Raw genomic sequence first — 17,000 nt, forward strand, 5'->3', positions numbered from 1 at the left:
TACTTTCCAGCCCAGATTGTAATTCTTAATTTCTGGGTGCTCCTAGAAAGGCATGGTTCTTTTCTGACTAGGTCCCACATTCATTCATTCATTCAGTCTGAAGTCAATACTATTTCTTTGAAAGTCACCTGAAGATCTAAATCTCTAAGCCTTTCTTAGAAAGGTCTCATCTCACTTTAATCAGTCTCTCCTCATTAGCCATTTTTTCCTTTTTTATCCTCTCTGCTTTTGGTACTATTCCAAGTTGATTCTCTCAACCTTTATATTCTCAGTTTGCTCATTCTGGGTTCTAACTACTTTTGAACCCAGGTTCTCTAAAAACTGTCAATCATCTCCCCTCCCACCAACTTTAGCCTACCTAAATTATAGAGTTCATGCTGATGTATCAGCATATTAAAACTTCATTAAACCCACAAGTCCTGCCACTGTTCTTTCTCTCTGAATACACACACACACACACACTCAAAACTTCACTTTTATATTCTATTCCTGCTCACTAACCTATGGTACCAAAACATAGCCTAACCATCCCATCGGTCTGCTATAGTATATAACAAAATTAATCAATGCTACCTATGAATTTTCTTTAAATATTTCTACCAGATAAGGGTTTGTGGAACCATTACTGCAAACATGACAGGGAAAATGGGATTTACACAAACAAATTTGTTGAGGAAAAGATGTTTCATTTTTGAATAGAAATAAAAAGGGTTCAATTCCTCAGTTTTACAAGGATGGGAAGACCAGGAAAAGTAAAAACTAGATTTAGTTTTTTAAAAAAGTAACTCACTTTTACAATGCTTTTAAGGTTTAAAAGATTCTTTTATTCACAATATTATAGCCTACAAAGGTTATAATATTATTATTCCCATTTAAGTATACTTCAATTCTTTATTATGCATGGCCAGCTAAGAATAGAGATATTCAAGGAAAAGAGAAGATGACAAAGCAAATAAAATGGCATACTCCCATTTAAATTCTTTTCCATTATATTAAAAGTTTGTTTAAAACATTACTTAAGAGGGGAAAAGCATAGCTCCTTTAAGAATAGCTCAATGGAGAAGCAAGTTGTAAAGTTCCCAAAAGCTGTGGGGCTTAAAGTGTAATCATAAGCAAGTCTATGCAAATATCTGCAACAGTGAAGAAGTATAAAAGCAAGATATGGCAGAAGTATTCCATACTGGAAAAAAAATAATCAGAGGGGAAAAGAAGTTGAAAGTTGTCAGAGAGAGCAAAGGTATATAAGATGGTCTTTGGAGAGTGATCCTTCGAAGAGCTAAAATAAACAGGGCAAGATGCTCATCACAGTCTTCTGGTGAATGAATGGGGAGCAGGGATGGTAAAATTAATGCTTTTACTTTTGAACAAGCAGAAGGTAAAAATATCGAGTAGGCAGTTGGAAATTCAGAATTAAAGCTCAGAAGAAAGGTTGCAAATGAGACAAATTTGAGAGAAAGAAGATACCTGAAGATAGCATCTTGAGGAACACCCACATTCCAGATCAGGAAGAAGAGAAGGAAGTGAAGGGAAGCAGGTGAAAAATTAGGACAATCAATGAAAAGGGTATTTCAAAGGCTGAAGGAGAATCAAATGATATGTGGACTAAATAGAAGTCACCAGCAACCATCTGGTAACCTTAGAAGAACTTTAGTAGAATATTAGGAATAAAAATCAGGTTATAAAGGGGTAAAAAAATGAAAAGGTAATAAGAAAACGAAGGCAACAAGCTTAGAAAACTCTTTTAATAATTTCAGTGACAAAAAGAAGGGACATTAAAAAAGAAGAACAAAATAAGACACGAATTTAAGGGAGTAAGACTTGAAAGTCTTTGTTGCTTTTTGGTTTGTTTTGCTTTTAAAGGAAGAGGCAATACAAAGATACAAAATTGGCTAAGAACAGATCAGATTGAGTGACAAGGGGGGAAAGGATAATACTGGTGAGAAAGAGGATTTCCTCTATCTCTAAGGCAGGAAAGAAAGACCTCAAAATTTAATGGAATATTTTTTTTAAGGATTTACTATATGCAAGGCATTATGCTTAATTCCTAGGATAAAAAGAAAAAAGCTACTAATTTCTACCCTCAAGTAACTTACAGGGGAAACAGAAATAAACCCAAGTAAATATCAAGTACATATAATGTAATAACCTGACATAATGTGTAACCTGACATAGAGCAGGTACTTAATAAATGTGTTTAGATTTACTGAGTATGAAGTCATTTCATGAGAGAAAGAGTGCTACTTGCAGAATGAATAAAAGAAAAAGCATTTATACAGTACTAATTAAGTGGAAAGCACTATATTAAATGCTGAGAAGACAAATAGAAAAATCAGTTCCTGCTCAAAAGGAGCTCACATTCTAATGGAAGAGAGAATGCAAATGGAGAGCTCCAACTGAAAATAAGATAAGAAAGTTCTAAGGGTCCTTAGATGACAATGCATTTTCTTCAGTATCTTGTCCTTTGACCAAATCGTATCAGTTTCTGATTCTAAACCATTTGACAATGCCAAGGACTTTTTGATGGCAAAACCTCTCTTTTCTGTGTCTTTAACAATTGTGATTAAAACACATAAAGAAGCAGTTAAGATGCCTCTTCTCCACTATGGTTGCTTCCTGAGATGAATGTTGAAGGCATTGATATTGAGGGGTGGGGTAGTATACTAAAGAGAAGGGGAAGACTATAACTCCCAGACTCAGGCTTCTTCACTGGTTGGCACCTAAGTGTCTGGCATCTAAGCTATTCTTTAAAAAAAGCTAAGATGTCTAAGAATTGGTGAAAAATCCTGACATGCAGAGGCATCCCAGATTAATAGACTGTACAGTGGATCAGGAAGTCGAACGCTAAGGTTAGAGTTCTTCTATCACTCATTTAACTGTGTGACAAACTGCTTAATTCTGCTGAGCTCGAGTTAGCTTATCTTTAAGGGAATAGAGTAATAATATTTAGTGCACATATATTATATGGTTGTTATAAAAAAAATTACCTTGTAAAATAAGCTCTGTGAGCCATTATGATTATTACTTGCAGCAGAAAGTATGGCAACCAAAAACAATTTTGCAGTAGAAAGGGCAGAGATAAGGGAGCTGCCACTAGACAGTTTCTAGCTTTAGTGAGCTAGGAAGTAGACAAACTGGAATTTTCAGTGGGGATGGTATGAGTTATCTGACAGGCAGTCAACAAGTAATGAATAAAGAACCTGCTGAGGGAGCAAACAAGATTAGAAAGCATGAGTGTGTAGTTTAATAACTTTCTCCTATAATATTCTACAGTCTAAGAGCAGATGATGAAATTAGTCCAGCAGTGAGGAGTGACATGGTAGGAAAGGTGCTAGAGAGAACCTTATTGAAATAGAGGGCAATGGGAAGGCAGGAGAGAGAGAATAGATCGTATCCAGGATAGGAAAAGCATCAAATAAAGTAAGAAGTAAACAGGAAGTGGTCAAGGAAACAGATCATAAAGAAGATGGGAGGAGGGGGAGAAGCACATTAGGTATGACAGAGACAAGAAATTTCATCAAGTTTTATTCTATTATTCATTTGGAAATATAGATTATTCTGTCCCAGTTAGTTTTAAAGCTGCTTTGTATTTCTTAACTTCAATTGAACTTGAACTTCAGCTTTTCAGGAAGCCTGTTTTAAAATCTAGAGGGGGGAAATCAGGTATAAAAACACTCCAGTTATGGAATATTTTTAAAAGTCTGACTTATGTTAAAAAAATAGCAGTATTAATTTTAGCAACTTGAAATCAGTTGAGTTAAATAGAAGATATTACCATGTCAGTAGCACTGATTCCATTTCCCCACACCAAATCAAAGGTTCCATTTACATAGCCCACTTTGTTGGCCACATCTTCAAATAATTTCCTCAGTGGAGTAGAAGCTGGTAAATTTAAAGTGATTCGTTCATTGACTGTCTTTGAATTAGTAGTATCTTGTATAATACATAAAACTCTAGGTTCTTCAGCAGCATTTTCTATCTGAAATTGAAAGAATCAAAATAATTTTTTGTTTTTTTAAAAGGAAAAATAAATATAAGCCCATGAAACTTTACTAAATCACCATTTAACAGAAACTAAGGAAATACATTAAATTACCCTTTTGGGGCCCAAGCTATGTAAGTATTATTATAGTATTACTCAAAATGGTTACATTTTAAATTAAAAGTGTTAGAAATGACACAAATATATCTTTGCTTTACAAATATATGAGGTTTATTTCAGAATGATTATAAAGATATACTCACCAATTTTTAGCTTGAGTAGTTAAGACACACTACATAAACAAACTTATTGAATGAATGAACATCCATGAAGGTACAAAATGATAGAATTTATAGTAAAGAATCTTGCACATTTAATAATATGCAAAATCTCTATTTTATAAATAATTAATTTAAAATAATGCAGTTTAATTGTGAGGCAGGCAAGAGGGAGAGGTGTTATTTCTTTCTTTTTTAGTCGAGGAACTAGAAAGTCTATTAAGTTTAAGTAACTTGTCCAAGATCAAACAACTAACAATTACCAGAATCTGGAGTAGAACTCAGATCTTTTCATTCATAATTCAGAGGTGCTTCCATAACCCATTTTGTCTGCATCACAAGTTAAAGACTTACTGAGTGCTTACATAGGAAAATATCTTTAGAGTTCCAAATAAGCATTTTAAAAACTAAATTAATAGAGGAAAAAATCCTATTACTAAGCAGAGAACTAACTGTTCTTTAGCCAATTTCTACTTTCAAAAAAGCTCCAAAATAAATTAACAAATATTTGAGTTTTAGTAGATTTTTTAAAAATTATAATTTCTTCTTCCCTCTACTTATTACTCACAGCCCTCACCCAAACTTTTTTTTTTTAAAGCAAAGTACCTTAAAGAAACAAATGTTAAAGAAAAAATGTGGATTGACAATTCTAACCAGCATTGATTGCGCATGACTCTAAACTTTACTGGTACACTAGCATGGAACAGCACTATTTAAGTTTTCCATTTGAATTTCCTGATTTGCCAATTTTAAATAAATTCCAGGCAGGCACTCATTGTGCCTTCTACTTATTGTGGCTCTCCTGTGGTGCCTACCACAATGCTATAGTGTCACACAAATAGTACATTGTTTTTTAAAAATGGCTTAATTATTAACTATCCAAAACACTTTATGGTACTTATTGATATCACAAAAGTATAATTAGGAAATGAAAGGAGAGGAGCAATCACCTTGAAAGCTAATAAATTATGCAGGAAAAAATCATGAGAAGACAAATCACCAGGTCTTTCCTTGTTCTCTTCACCTCATGAAATTACATTTTATTACTTCAAATAATCCTTTACCTAGTGGTGCCTATACTGAGTTTCTTCTGTAAGCTCCTGAAGGGCAAGCACTGTTTCTTTTCATATTCTGTATTCCCACAGGCTAGCACAGAGTTGTCCTATACATAATAAATGTTTGTTGATCTGATTTAATTTCAAAAGAAGATACATTCAGAGTTTCTGGGGCCTCTATGCATTATCATGCATGAAGCGTCAAAACAAATAGGATAATTTGGCTCCACTTTCAGTTTTCTGTCAAATTTAGATTTCAGATTCTAATCAATGGAGTGCATACACATACTCAATTTAACTGATTTAACTGACCACACAGAATAGCAATTCCGAGAAGGGTGATAGTGAGTAACCTTTCTCAATAAAACCATAAAAAAATTAATAGAAATTACAATTTAAATGTCACATTTATGGAAGTGAGAAGGCTGGTGTTCTATAGGTTTTCATTGTCCTCCATCTCCACCCCTATATTATAGAATTAAAGCTAGATTTTTCTGAAAATTCAAAAGAAGTTTATTGGGTTTTTCCTTCAAAAAAGATGATGAATTTTAGGGAAATATCACATCTAAAGAGGTCAGGGAAGGAGGGAGGGGAAAGTTGTAGTGACAGCTGGGTGGCTCAGTGGATTGAAAGCCAGGCCTAGAGATGAGAGGTCTTGGGTTCAAATATGGCCTCAGACACTTCCTAGATGTATGACCCTGGGCAAGTCACTTAACCCCCATTGCCTAGCCCTTACCACTCTTCTGCCTTGGAACCAATACACAGTATTGATTCCAAGATGGAAGGTAAGGGTTTAAAAAGATTTTTTTTTTTTAAAATAGAGGCCTGGGAAAATTTGCCCATTTAATAAATAAGATATGAAATGAAAAGTGGCCAGATGTAACTGGTAAGCCAGATACCATAAAGGGCAGCAAGGGTTTACTCTTGACCTGCTTCTGATTATTAAGAAATAAACTAGTTGGAAAAGCAAAAATGATGAGAATCTTCAGAGGTAGTGGTCTATGTCACTTTAAAACTCATTGTATGACAGATGAGGATGGAATGCCAGGCAGAGTGTGATAAGTACTCTAGATTTAGGATTTCAGATTTCAAATAGTTCAAAGAAATGACAGTAGGTAGGACCCTATAGCCTAAGAGTCAGAAAGGGAAATCATGTATTTGGTTTGGCTAGATATGCTAATGTAGTACCTCCCATTCCTGAGCATGCCTGTCCAAACTAAGCATAAGAACCCATTAGTCTTTTGGCTACTTTATCATTCTGCTGACTCATTAATTGAGCTTTCAGTCCTTTTCAGTAAACCAAGATTTCAAGGAACTTTTCACAAGAACTATGGCCCAAACAGATCTTCATTCAATACTTGTTTTTTTTTTATGCAAATACCATAAAAACTGGGGGAGGTACTGAAAACCTTGGTTAACTATTAAAATGCAGGCAAAATGGTAGCAATTTGCAAAGAGAAAGAAATGATTAAGGGGTCTAAGGAAGGATGCTTATCTATGAACTTAGCTTTTAAAAGGATGAAAAAAGGAGGAGAAACTGAAGCCAGAATGAGCTGTTTTGTAAACAGTGGTGAAAATAACAAAGAACCTTTTTTGCTAGGTTGGGAACAAGAGAAAGATGAAAGAAGAGAGAGACAGGGCTCTTGGCTTGGTGTGAATGGGAAAATAATTGACAGAGACTGGGCAGAGTGACTCAAATTCAACTGGGCAGAGTGACTCAAATTCAACATTTTGCATGTTTTTTAATAAAGTAAATGATATTCAGATATATTGATAGAACAAATAAAGAGGGAACTGAAATCTAAGATAAGTATTGAAAGTAAGATAACACACAGTTTCAGCCTCAATGAGCTCAAGTCACCTGGGTCAGAGTGCATGCATGATTAGAACCAACTCAGTGATCTTTGAGGAATCATGTTGAAATAGAAAAGTGTTATGAGGCTAAAGACAAGGAAATACTGTCTCAATTTTCATAAAAGAAAGAAGACAAATGCTTCAAACTACAGAACAATAAGCTTAATGTCAATTCCTGGTTAAGTTCTAGAAGAGTTAAAGGAACTGTTTATATAGGCGCTTAGAAAAAGAATAATCACTAAGTTAGCATGAATTCATTAATAAGCTATAAGACTAATTTGATTTCTTTTTTTTTTTTGGCAAGGTTACATGACTAGAAAATGGCTATAGATTACCAAAATTTCAATTGCCTGTAAGTTGCATGATACTTTTGTAGTTAGGAAATAGATTTATAGAATAGATGACAATATGGGTAGGTGGGCTTGTACTTAAAAGTTTGCTAATAGGATCCAATGATTATTGACTAATCAATATATTTATCAAATGTACAATGTCAAAAACTGCTGGAAAATTTGGAAAACAGTATGGCAGAAATTAGGTTTAGATCATTATCTTACACCCTATAACCAAGAGATGTGGCACATTTGTCTGGGCATCTTGGAGGGGGCCTCTACTGTGTGGAGGAATTTTTTTTTTGCCTGCCCTGTCCCTCCACCCAGCAGCCCAAAGTGAGCACTCCCTACCTCCACTGTCTGGGGTAATGTGGTGAGCTCACAGACAGCTCAAAGGTGCAGTTTGGGCACGTGATCAATAAAAGATTTTCCAACACAGGCCAACCAAGATAAGGTCAAAATGGGTACATAAGGAGTGATATTATAAGTAAATTAGAAGAGTGTAGAATAGTTTGCTTGTCAGAGAATTTATAACCAAACAAGATATAGCAAAAATTCCAAGATGTAAAAAGAATAATTTTATTATTAAATTAAAAAGGTTTTGTACAAACAAAAGCAATGTAACCAAAATTAAAAGGCAGGCAATAAACAAAGAAAAAATTTTTATAACAAATATCTCTGATAAAGGTCTCATTTCTCAAATATATAAAGAATTAATTCAAATTTATAATACAAAGTCATTCCCAAATTGAAAATGGTCAAAGGATATGAATAGGCATTTTAGATAAAGAAATCAAAGCTATCAATAATCATATAAAAAGACATCCTAAATCCCTATTGATTAGAGAAATGCAAATTAAAACAACTCTGAGGTACCACTATTAGATTGGCCAATACGACAGTAAAGGAAAATAATAAGTGTTGGAGGGAATGTGACAAAATTGGTACATTAATATATTGCTGGTGGAATTGCGAATTGATCCAATCATTCTGGAGGGCAATTTGCAATTATGCACAAAGAGCTATAAAAGAATGCATCCATTTTGATATAGTAATACCACTTCTAGATCTCTATCCCAAAGAGATTTTTAAAAATGGGGAAGACCTATTTGTACAAGAATATTTATAGTTGCACTTTTTGTGGTAACAAAGAACTGGAAACTAAAGGGATATCCCTCAATCAGGGAATGGCTGAACAAATTGTGGTATATTATTGTGCTATAAGGAATGATGAAGAGGATGATTTCAGAAAGAACTGTAAAGACCTATGTGAACTGATACAGTGTGAAATAAGCAGATCCAGGAGAATGTTATACACAGGAACTGCAATATTGTGGAGTAATCAAATGTGATAGACTTTGCTACTCATAGCAATTCAATGATCCTGAACAATTCTGAAGGACTTATGAAAAAGAATGCTATCCACTTGCGGAGAAAGAACAGCTGGAATAGAAATACAAATGAAACATATGATTTATCACTTGTTTTATTTGGGTATATGATTTGGGGGTTTGGTTTTATAAGATGATTCACTTATAAAAATGAATAATATGGAAATGTTTTGCATGATAATACATGTATAATCCAGACTGAATTGCTTGTCTGCTCCAGGAGAGGGGAGGGTAGAAGGGAAAGAAGCAACATGAATTATATAACTCTGGAAAAGTTATATGGAAATCTGTTATTAAAATAAAGTTTAAAAAAAAGGGGAAAATGCAAATGGCATAAAAGCTGGGATGGGTGCTCAGTACATTGGATGACAACATCTATCCAAAAAGAATGCTTTTAATGGTGAACAATAAGATAATATTTAATAGGATAAAATAAAAACCTATACTTGCATTAAAAAAATACTATGTATAAAATGGAGATCTCTCTGGGCAGTCGTTCACGTGAAAAATTCCTTAGAATCTTTGTGGATTGAAAGCTTAATTAGTCAGCAGAGTGATAAAGTAGCCAAAAGAATTAATGGGATCTTATATTTAGGAAAGGCAGGCTAAGGAAGGGAGGTGCTAGTTTTGCTATATTTTAGACAAGTCAAATACATGGAGGACATTTTCTAATGCTGGGTCTCACATTTTAAAAGGGCCTCAATATGTTGTAATTTATTTAGGGTTGAGAAGGAACTGAGACCAAAGAAGAGAAAACTTGGGTTAAATAACAGTAGCAGTCTTCAACTATTTAGAAGGTCATCTGTATAAGGAGATAAACTTTGTTTTGCTTGACTCCAGAAAAGAAATAGGGATAATGATACAAATTAGAAAGGCAGATTTTAGCATGACATTAGGTAACCATCCTAACAACTAGAAGTCTTAAAAAATAAAATGTGCTGTTTTAGGGGGTTGTGATTTCTGTCACTAGAAGTTTTTAAGCAGACATTGAATTACCAATGATTGAGGATATCACAGAGTCATGAAATGATTTCTGAGGGCCCATTAGACTCTACAATTCTAAGATTCTACAATTTTATACTTCAATGTCCTTAATTTTCTTTTTTAGAAATATTGGTCATATTCATACTGATTGAGTACATGGTGAGTAGTAGTTACTGTCAAAATTGAGAGAAAAGAAATATGGATGTATAATTGCAGTTTAAATTAACTTGTTGCATTTTCTTTGGAAATATGTTACTGCTCTAGATGGAAGACTTCCTGGTCTAACATTAGGTAATTATTTTTCTCAGTAGGTAACATTCATAGAAAAAAAAATGATCACAATATTCACCAGTAGCTCAGAAATATTTCATAGATACTTATATCTAACATGAAATATAGCCAAGAAGGTGCTAGACACTAATGTATATAAAAGCTATCTATCATATACTTAATATTCTTTTAAAGTTTTCTAACATAAAATTTAATACATACAACTGAAACATACATAAATGCTTAAAGAATTTACAATCTATAAAAATAGACAATGATTTAAAGACTGAAACCTTCCTTTCAGTTGCTATTTTTAAAGAAATGTAATATTGTGGTCATAATCTTTCAAAAAACACATATAACTAACAAAGTTGTTCTTTCTATAAGATGATAGTAATTTACTTTGTTCATTAGGAATCATCAAACTCTTCAACATGATTTAGACTTGAGTTTTTCCTTTTAAAAGTAGATTTCCTTTTTCAAGTAACCTATATCAAATACTCAATTAGCCTTAAGCTCCCTTTTAGTTAGGACATTTCTATAATTCGATGCTTCTAAATAAGAGTTTACTACACAATGGTTGAGGAAACAATTGTGAATAAGAAGGGTCTGAGTAGAAGTGATAAGGAAGAGGAGAGGGCAATTTAGAAAGTTTAGGGTGGGATTTTAGATTATAGTTAAACTAATGATTTGGAAAGTGAGGCAACTTCTGAGAATGTGGTAGTAGCCAACAACTTAGTTCAATAAAATCATTTAATTTTTAAATTAAGAAGTCAGATTTCTAGGGAGCAGCTGGGTAGCTCAGGAAATTGAGAGCCAGGCCTAGAGACGGGAGGTCCTAGGTTCAAATCTGGCCTCTGACACTTTCCAACTGTGTGACCTTGGGCAAGTCACTTAACCCCCATTGCCTAGCCCTTACTACTCTTTTGCCTTGGAGCCAATACACAGTCGATTCCAAGACAGAAGATAGGGGTTAAAAAAAAAAAGTCAGATTTTCAGATTGCTTTTTTTAAAAAAATGTAGCTATCTTGAACAAGAGACATCAAAGTGAACAAATCAAATGCTTTCTAGTTTTTTAAGGGAGTGGGAGAGCTAAAAATCGATCATGTTGTTAATAGGAATGTTTACATTAAGACTGGGTAGGAATACAAGAGTTACTTACACATGCATAAATTTTTAAAGAAATAACATGCCGTGTTATCAAACACAATTACAATCATGCTGTTATTTGTTCTATTATCACTTTAGCTGTCTACCTGTGAAAATTTCTTCTTCATTTCATCAAAGATACTTTGTCTGCATCTCCAAAACATATCCTATGATATATATAAGAACATAAATTATAATAAACCATTTCTTTAAATGGAATAGTGAAAAAAGTTCCTAAATTTAAAAGATTACAGGAGAAGGTTAAGTATTAATACTACAGATTTTCTTTTAAAACCAATATGTATAGTTTTCACCTATTTCTAGATTTTTTTAAAGAGGAAATTTAGGCTAAGTGACTTGTCATGGGTAACCCAGTCAGGAAGCATCACCTAATTGCCCCCTCTAAATTACTTTAATAAGGAAGACGAGGCTTGCAAAAAAACCAAGACTACAGAAAACGGCTTTATTGCAAAATACAGGAAGGGATACTGAAATACTGAAATAACAATAAACATATTTCTGAGAAATTGTGAGAAAAAAAACAAAATTTTTAAATCAAATCTTATTTTGAGTATTCTAGACCCTTTCTCTAGAGGTAAAGGCTTTAAAAAGCACATTAAGGAGGCAGCTAGATAGCTTAGGGGATTGAGAGCAATACCCGGAGAACAGAGGTTCTGGGTTCAAATGTGAGCTCAGATACTCCTAGGTCTATGAACCTGGGCAAGTCACCTGACCCACATTACCTAGCCCTCACCATTCTTTTGCCCTGGAACCAAGCATTAATTTTAAGACAGAAGGTAAGGATTAAAAAAAAAAAGAGGCACATTAAAAAGCATTTTAATGACATGAAGGGTTTGGACTACATGTTCTCTAAAGCCTGTTTCAGTTTAATTCACATATTATGAAGTCCTTTGTAAAAATTAAGTAATAACTCTCTAATTTTGTTTATTTCTCCCCCTGGATTTCTGCACAGTGGATTTTCTTGAGGTAAGGTTAAATGGCCTTGGTCCCAACATAATTAGATTAGGCTAGTAATTTTATGACTAAATTCTCAAATAGAAGATTAACTTAATGTCTGTCTCATCAAGATCTGAGTGTGTCTCACAGATTACACTGTAAAAAGCCTAGTGGTACCTATTGATTTCACCTTTTCAATCCTCTTCCCTCCCCCAACCTACTTTCTATTTTAAACTTAGTTAATCTAAATTATTGATAATAAATAACATGGTTTATGTTTATGTGAAAATACACCAAAACTGTCTCAAGCAACTTACTTTTCTCAATAGGTATCACAATATATGATCTGTGCTATTTCAATAGGATGTGTTAAAAGAAACTAATTTTAAAAAAACAACCCTTACCTTCTAACTTAAAATTGATTCAAGTATTGATTCTAGGCAATTACAGTTAAGTAATTTGCTCAGGGTCACATAGCTAAGAACTGTGTGAAGTCACATTTGAACCCAGATCCTCCTAACTCCAGACCTAGAACTCTTATCTATTTAACCACCAAGTAGCTCCTCTTAGTATCAATTATAACACAGAAAAGCAACAAGAGTTAGGCAACTGGGGTTAAATGACTTCCCCAGGGTCACATTGCTAGGAACTGTCAGAGGCAAAATTTGCACCCAGGTTCTCCTACCTAGTGTTCTATCTACTATGCTACTAAGCCACTCCTGAACTAATTTTTTAACACAGCCAACTTCTTAGGTTTTGACACTAAGGGCAAATTCGAACTATCGAATATAAGAGTTCCACTTACAGGTTTTCTACTTATCAAGGGTCTACTGAGATTGTTGAGAGGACTTCAGCAGACATTGGGAATTGGCAACACTCCCAAACATCTGTGGTCCCTACATGTACTAATAACCAAAGGTTTAACTCTTTTTTTGATTCACTTTATAATTTCTTAATCATGCCCTGCTTTTGGCATTCTTAAGAATAAAAATAATATATTTATGCTTGTTTTAAAATCAAACCTCATGCCCCAATTTGAAATAGATACAAATTCCTGGGATACAAGGTTTTCTACAAATAACACTTTTTTTCAATCTGGACTTGGGATTTGATTAATATGAGAGACCCAGAGTGAGGAGACTTACTGCAACTATTTCACAACTTAGTCTTAAGAGTTGTCAAGGGCACTGAGATGTTTAGTAACTAGCTCTAGGTAACAGTCATTATGGGTCAAGTCACAATGGAACCCAGGGCTTCCTAACTTACTCCATCTACCAAGCCACAATGTCTCTCAAATATTTTGTGTTTGAGTCAATCAATTTAATAACAAATTAATAATAACTTTTTACAGGTATACTATGAAGTACATCCCTTTGATCTGGTAAAAGTATTATTATTCCTATATGACAGACAAGGAAAACCAGGTAAAGAGAGAAATGAATAGGACCAACCATACAATTCCTAAGACATTATAACAAGAATTTTAAGTCAGGTTTTCTAAAACCAAGGCCAGTATCTCTTCTAATACACTATACTGAAGAATATTTAAATTTGCTTGAAGTTTGTAGTTTGGTGTCGTACAATTTATAAAGAAATTCAGCAAAAATTGTTTTCAGTCAAATGCTTAATGAAAGCAGTCTCTAAGGCAATCTCTATAGCTATGATATGTGCCTGCTTTACAATAAACAACTTACAATATTAGACTATATTAATAGAAAGAAGGCCCCAGATTATGGGAGAATGGTGACAGTAAAGATAAAAATAGGTAATTTTGAAGGAAGAGCAGGTTTTGAAGGAAAAATGAGCAGGTTGGAGAATGTTGGATTTGATGGTGAAATAAGTCAGATGGAGACATCCAACAAACAGCTAAGAACACAGAAGAGGCATTCAGGTGAAAGATGGTTTGAATGGAAGTTGTCCAGGGTAGCACAGAAAGAATCCTGGTTAAGATATAGACAGGAGTAGAGGACCTTGGAGATCCTTTCAATTCTAAGATTCTGTAAGGTGACAATTTATAATATATAACATAGGACTGGATGAAATCACTCAGGAAGAAAACTCAGGGAACATCTATACTTAAGGAGTTGGAAGAGAGATAATACACCAGCAAGGAACCTAAAAAAGGAGAAGTTAAGGAGAAGTCAGTTTTACAGGGGTAGCAATTCATCCTAAACCTTCTTAGATACTTGCCAAAATGTTCCCCAAAGACTTTCATGACAGAGTGAAGTTAATAATGTGATGTTACAATGAAAAGGCAGGAATTGTTATTTAACAACCAGAACTTTGTAGAACACACTATCAAACTATTATAAATTTACATGTAAGGGATATATATAAAAGGAGATTTCTTGATGAGATGGGAGAAGAAAATATTATTACACAGCTAGAGGGGACCAGGGAGTTATCTAATCCAACTTCCTTATTTTATAGATGAAAATTCTGAGGCTCTCAGTAACTTACAGAAAGTCATATGGGTAAGTAATAATTTTGGTATTCAAACTCAGGTCCTTTGACTCAAAATTAAACATTCTCAAATTGAAGTAGATAATCTAAAGTTTATTTCAATTATAAGATTCAAAGAAACACTTCATATGCTTGGTTACTATGTTATCTCCCTATATCATTGATTCATATGTATTTTACAAAAAGAGATGTGTATGTGAGTCTATAATTTCAAGAAAAAGGAATTGGTCGACATCATTAAATTTAGTATAAACATTAAAGAAAATAGAGAAAAAGACCACAGGATGGGGCAATAAGCATGGAACCTTTCAGAGAATTTCAACAGAATTATAAAGATATAAACAATAATGGTAGTAAAGATATCAAGGCACTAAAGATCAAACATGGGACAAAGTTTGACAATGAAAAGGAGAGGAAATGGGTAAGGAGACATGAGAGCCCAATAGTTCCCAAGCTAGAGACACTGAAATGAAATAAATAGGGGATATTAAAATAAAAATTTTGCCCCAAATTCTTAGTCATTTCAAATTCATTTAAACTCAGTAACTAATAGAAGAGTTAATGAAAACCGGTATGGGATAGAAATAAGGATAAGAGAATTATCAAATGAAAGGTAATACTTGGGAAGGTAGGTATATAATGTGGGAGTAATAAGAGAAGATCATGAGACCTAAACTAGAAGAGGGAGGTGTTTTTGGCATGATAGCATCAGGTGAAGGGAAAAGTTGTGAAAGGTACAAGCAGAGGCACAGAATTAGAAATGAACACTTTTAAGTTGATTTGACAGTGAGAAGAACCTCACTTAGACTAGTGTGGAATTTATGTTGGGAAAAGAATGGGATAAAAGAAATGGAAATAGATTTTGGAAGCCCATAAACAGTTTGGAATAGATGCTAAGGGCAACAGGAGGTATTGTGATTTTCTAAGTGAAGGAAAGGAATTTAAGTCATATTTTAGGAAAAGTGATCTGACAGCTAAGTGTAGGGAGGAGGAAAAGACTGAAGGAAGAATAGACAATTAAAAGGCTATCACAAAAATGTAGTTGTTAGAAGATAAGGCCTAAAATGTGGTTTGGAAGTAGATAGGAAGCAATAGAGAAAAAAGGGAATGCCAAGAGAAAAACAATAATTTTGCTGACTGATTTGACAAATGGGGGAAGGAGGAAAGAAAATCAAAGAAGACTCCAAAGATTTAATCTAAAAGATTAGAAAACAGAAAACAGTCTTGTTTGAGGGTAAAATAAGATCATTTTTTGGATCTATTGAACATAAGAGGATGACTGATCATTCAAGTGGTCCTATAAGCAGTTGAACTGGAATTTGAGCTGAAAACAAATTTGAATTTCATCAATATAGGAATGATGACATTTTGAGAATGGAAGTTAACTAACAGAGAGCCTCTCAGAAGGAATGAATCAGTATTTTTAAAGCATCTTTTTAATGTGCTAGGCATTGCTCAAATTGCTAAGGATATAAAGAGGTAAAAGGGGTGCTGTCTAATGGAGGTAGGCACACTGCAAACTACTATGAACAAGCAGGATTATAGACAGGATGAGTTGTAGAAAATCAGCAGAAGAGAGGCACTAGTATTAATGAAGATTGAAGGTGGGATTTTAGCTGGGATTTGAAGAATGCCAGGAAAGCTAAGAGAGAGAGTCAGTAAAAATTGCTAGAATTGGGAGTAGTGTCTTGTGAAGACTGTAATGGGGGGACAGACGAGACTAATTTCAACAATGTAGTATCACCTCAGTTATCTAGCAATCATAAAAATATAACTTTCAAGTAATTACACTGGGATGAACCTAACAGTCAAATACCACCAAAAACAGATTAGCTAGATAGGTTAACAAATAGTATGTGTGCAGAAGGAGGACAGGGAAAGACAAGGATACTATAAAATGTCTAAAGGACATTGCCTCTTATAGATACACGCACACAAACACACACACACCCCGCCAAATGTACTGTTCTATCAATTATAATATAACCCATTCTATTATACAGATTCCACAATTCCTTCCATGACAAAGAAATAAGCAGTAGCATTATTCTGACCCTAAAAAAAAAAGTTATTTCTAAAAAGGATGAGCAGAAAGATGTTGATGGAATAGTTATTCAAATTCCTTGCTGGTGCTGGGTGAAATAAAACTCTTGGATAATTACTGCATAATTAAAAAAAGCTAGGCCAGAATATTTAGACTTTTTTATTATTTGTGGTTCTCAGAAAAATGATCAGAAGGTATACCTATCTCTTTCACTATAGTCACTATAAGAGCAAAAGTTTTATGA

The 17,000-nt window shown here is 33.9% G+C and overlaps 1 protein-coding gene across 6 annotated transcripts in view; it reads right to left on the reverse strand.

Annotated features, from left to right (window-relative positions):
• Window positions 1-17,000, reverse strand: part of USP47 (ubiquitin specific peptidase 47) — a 100,913-nt gene that overhangs the window by 62,831 nt on the left and 21,082 nt on the right. For 2 of the 6 annotated variants that reach the window (XM_016423432.2, XM_016423433.2), the window contains exons 2-3: window positions 11,400-11,459; window positions 3,773-3,976 (exon numbers count right to left, since the gene is read on the reverse strand). The exons of 2 other annotated variants lie outside the window; for them this stretch is intronic. In XM_016423432.2, the coding sequence (XP_016278918.1) occupies window positions 3,773-3,976; window positions 11,400-11,459 (264 nt within the window). The remainder of the gene's footprint in view (window positions 1-3,772; window positions 3,977-11,399; window positions 11,460-17,000) is intronic. 2 more of the 6 variants (XM_007497093.3, XM_056802077.1) reach the window with 1 other exon arrangement.

The sequence above is a fragment of the Monodelphis domestica genome, chromosome 6, assembly GCF_027887165.1.
Source record: "Monodelphis domestica isolate mMonDom1 chromosome 6, mMonDom1.pri, whole genome shotgun sequence".
In the NCBI taxonomy this organism is placed as follows: Eukaryota; Metazoa; Chordata; class Mammalia; order Didelphimorphia; family Didelphidae; genus Monodelphis; species Monodelphis domestica.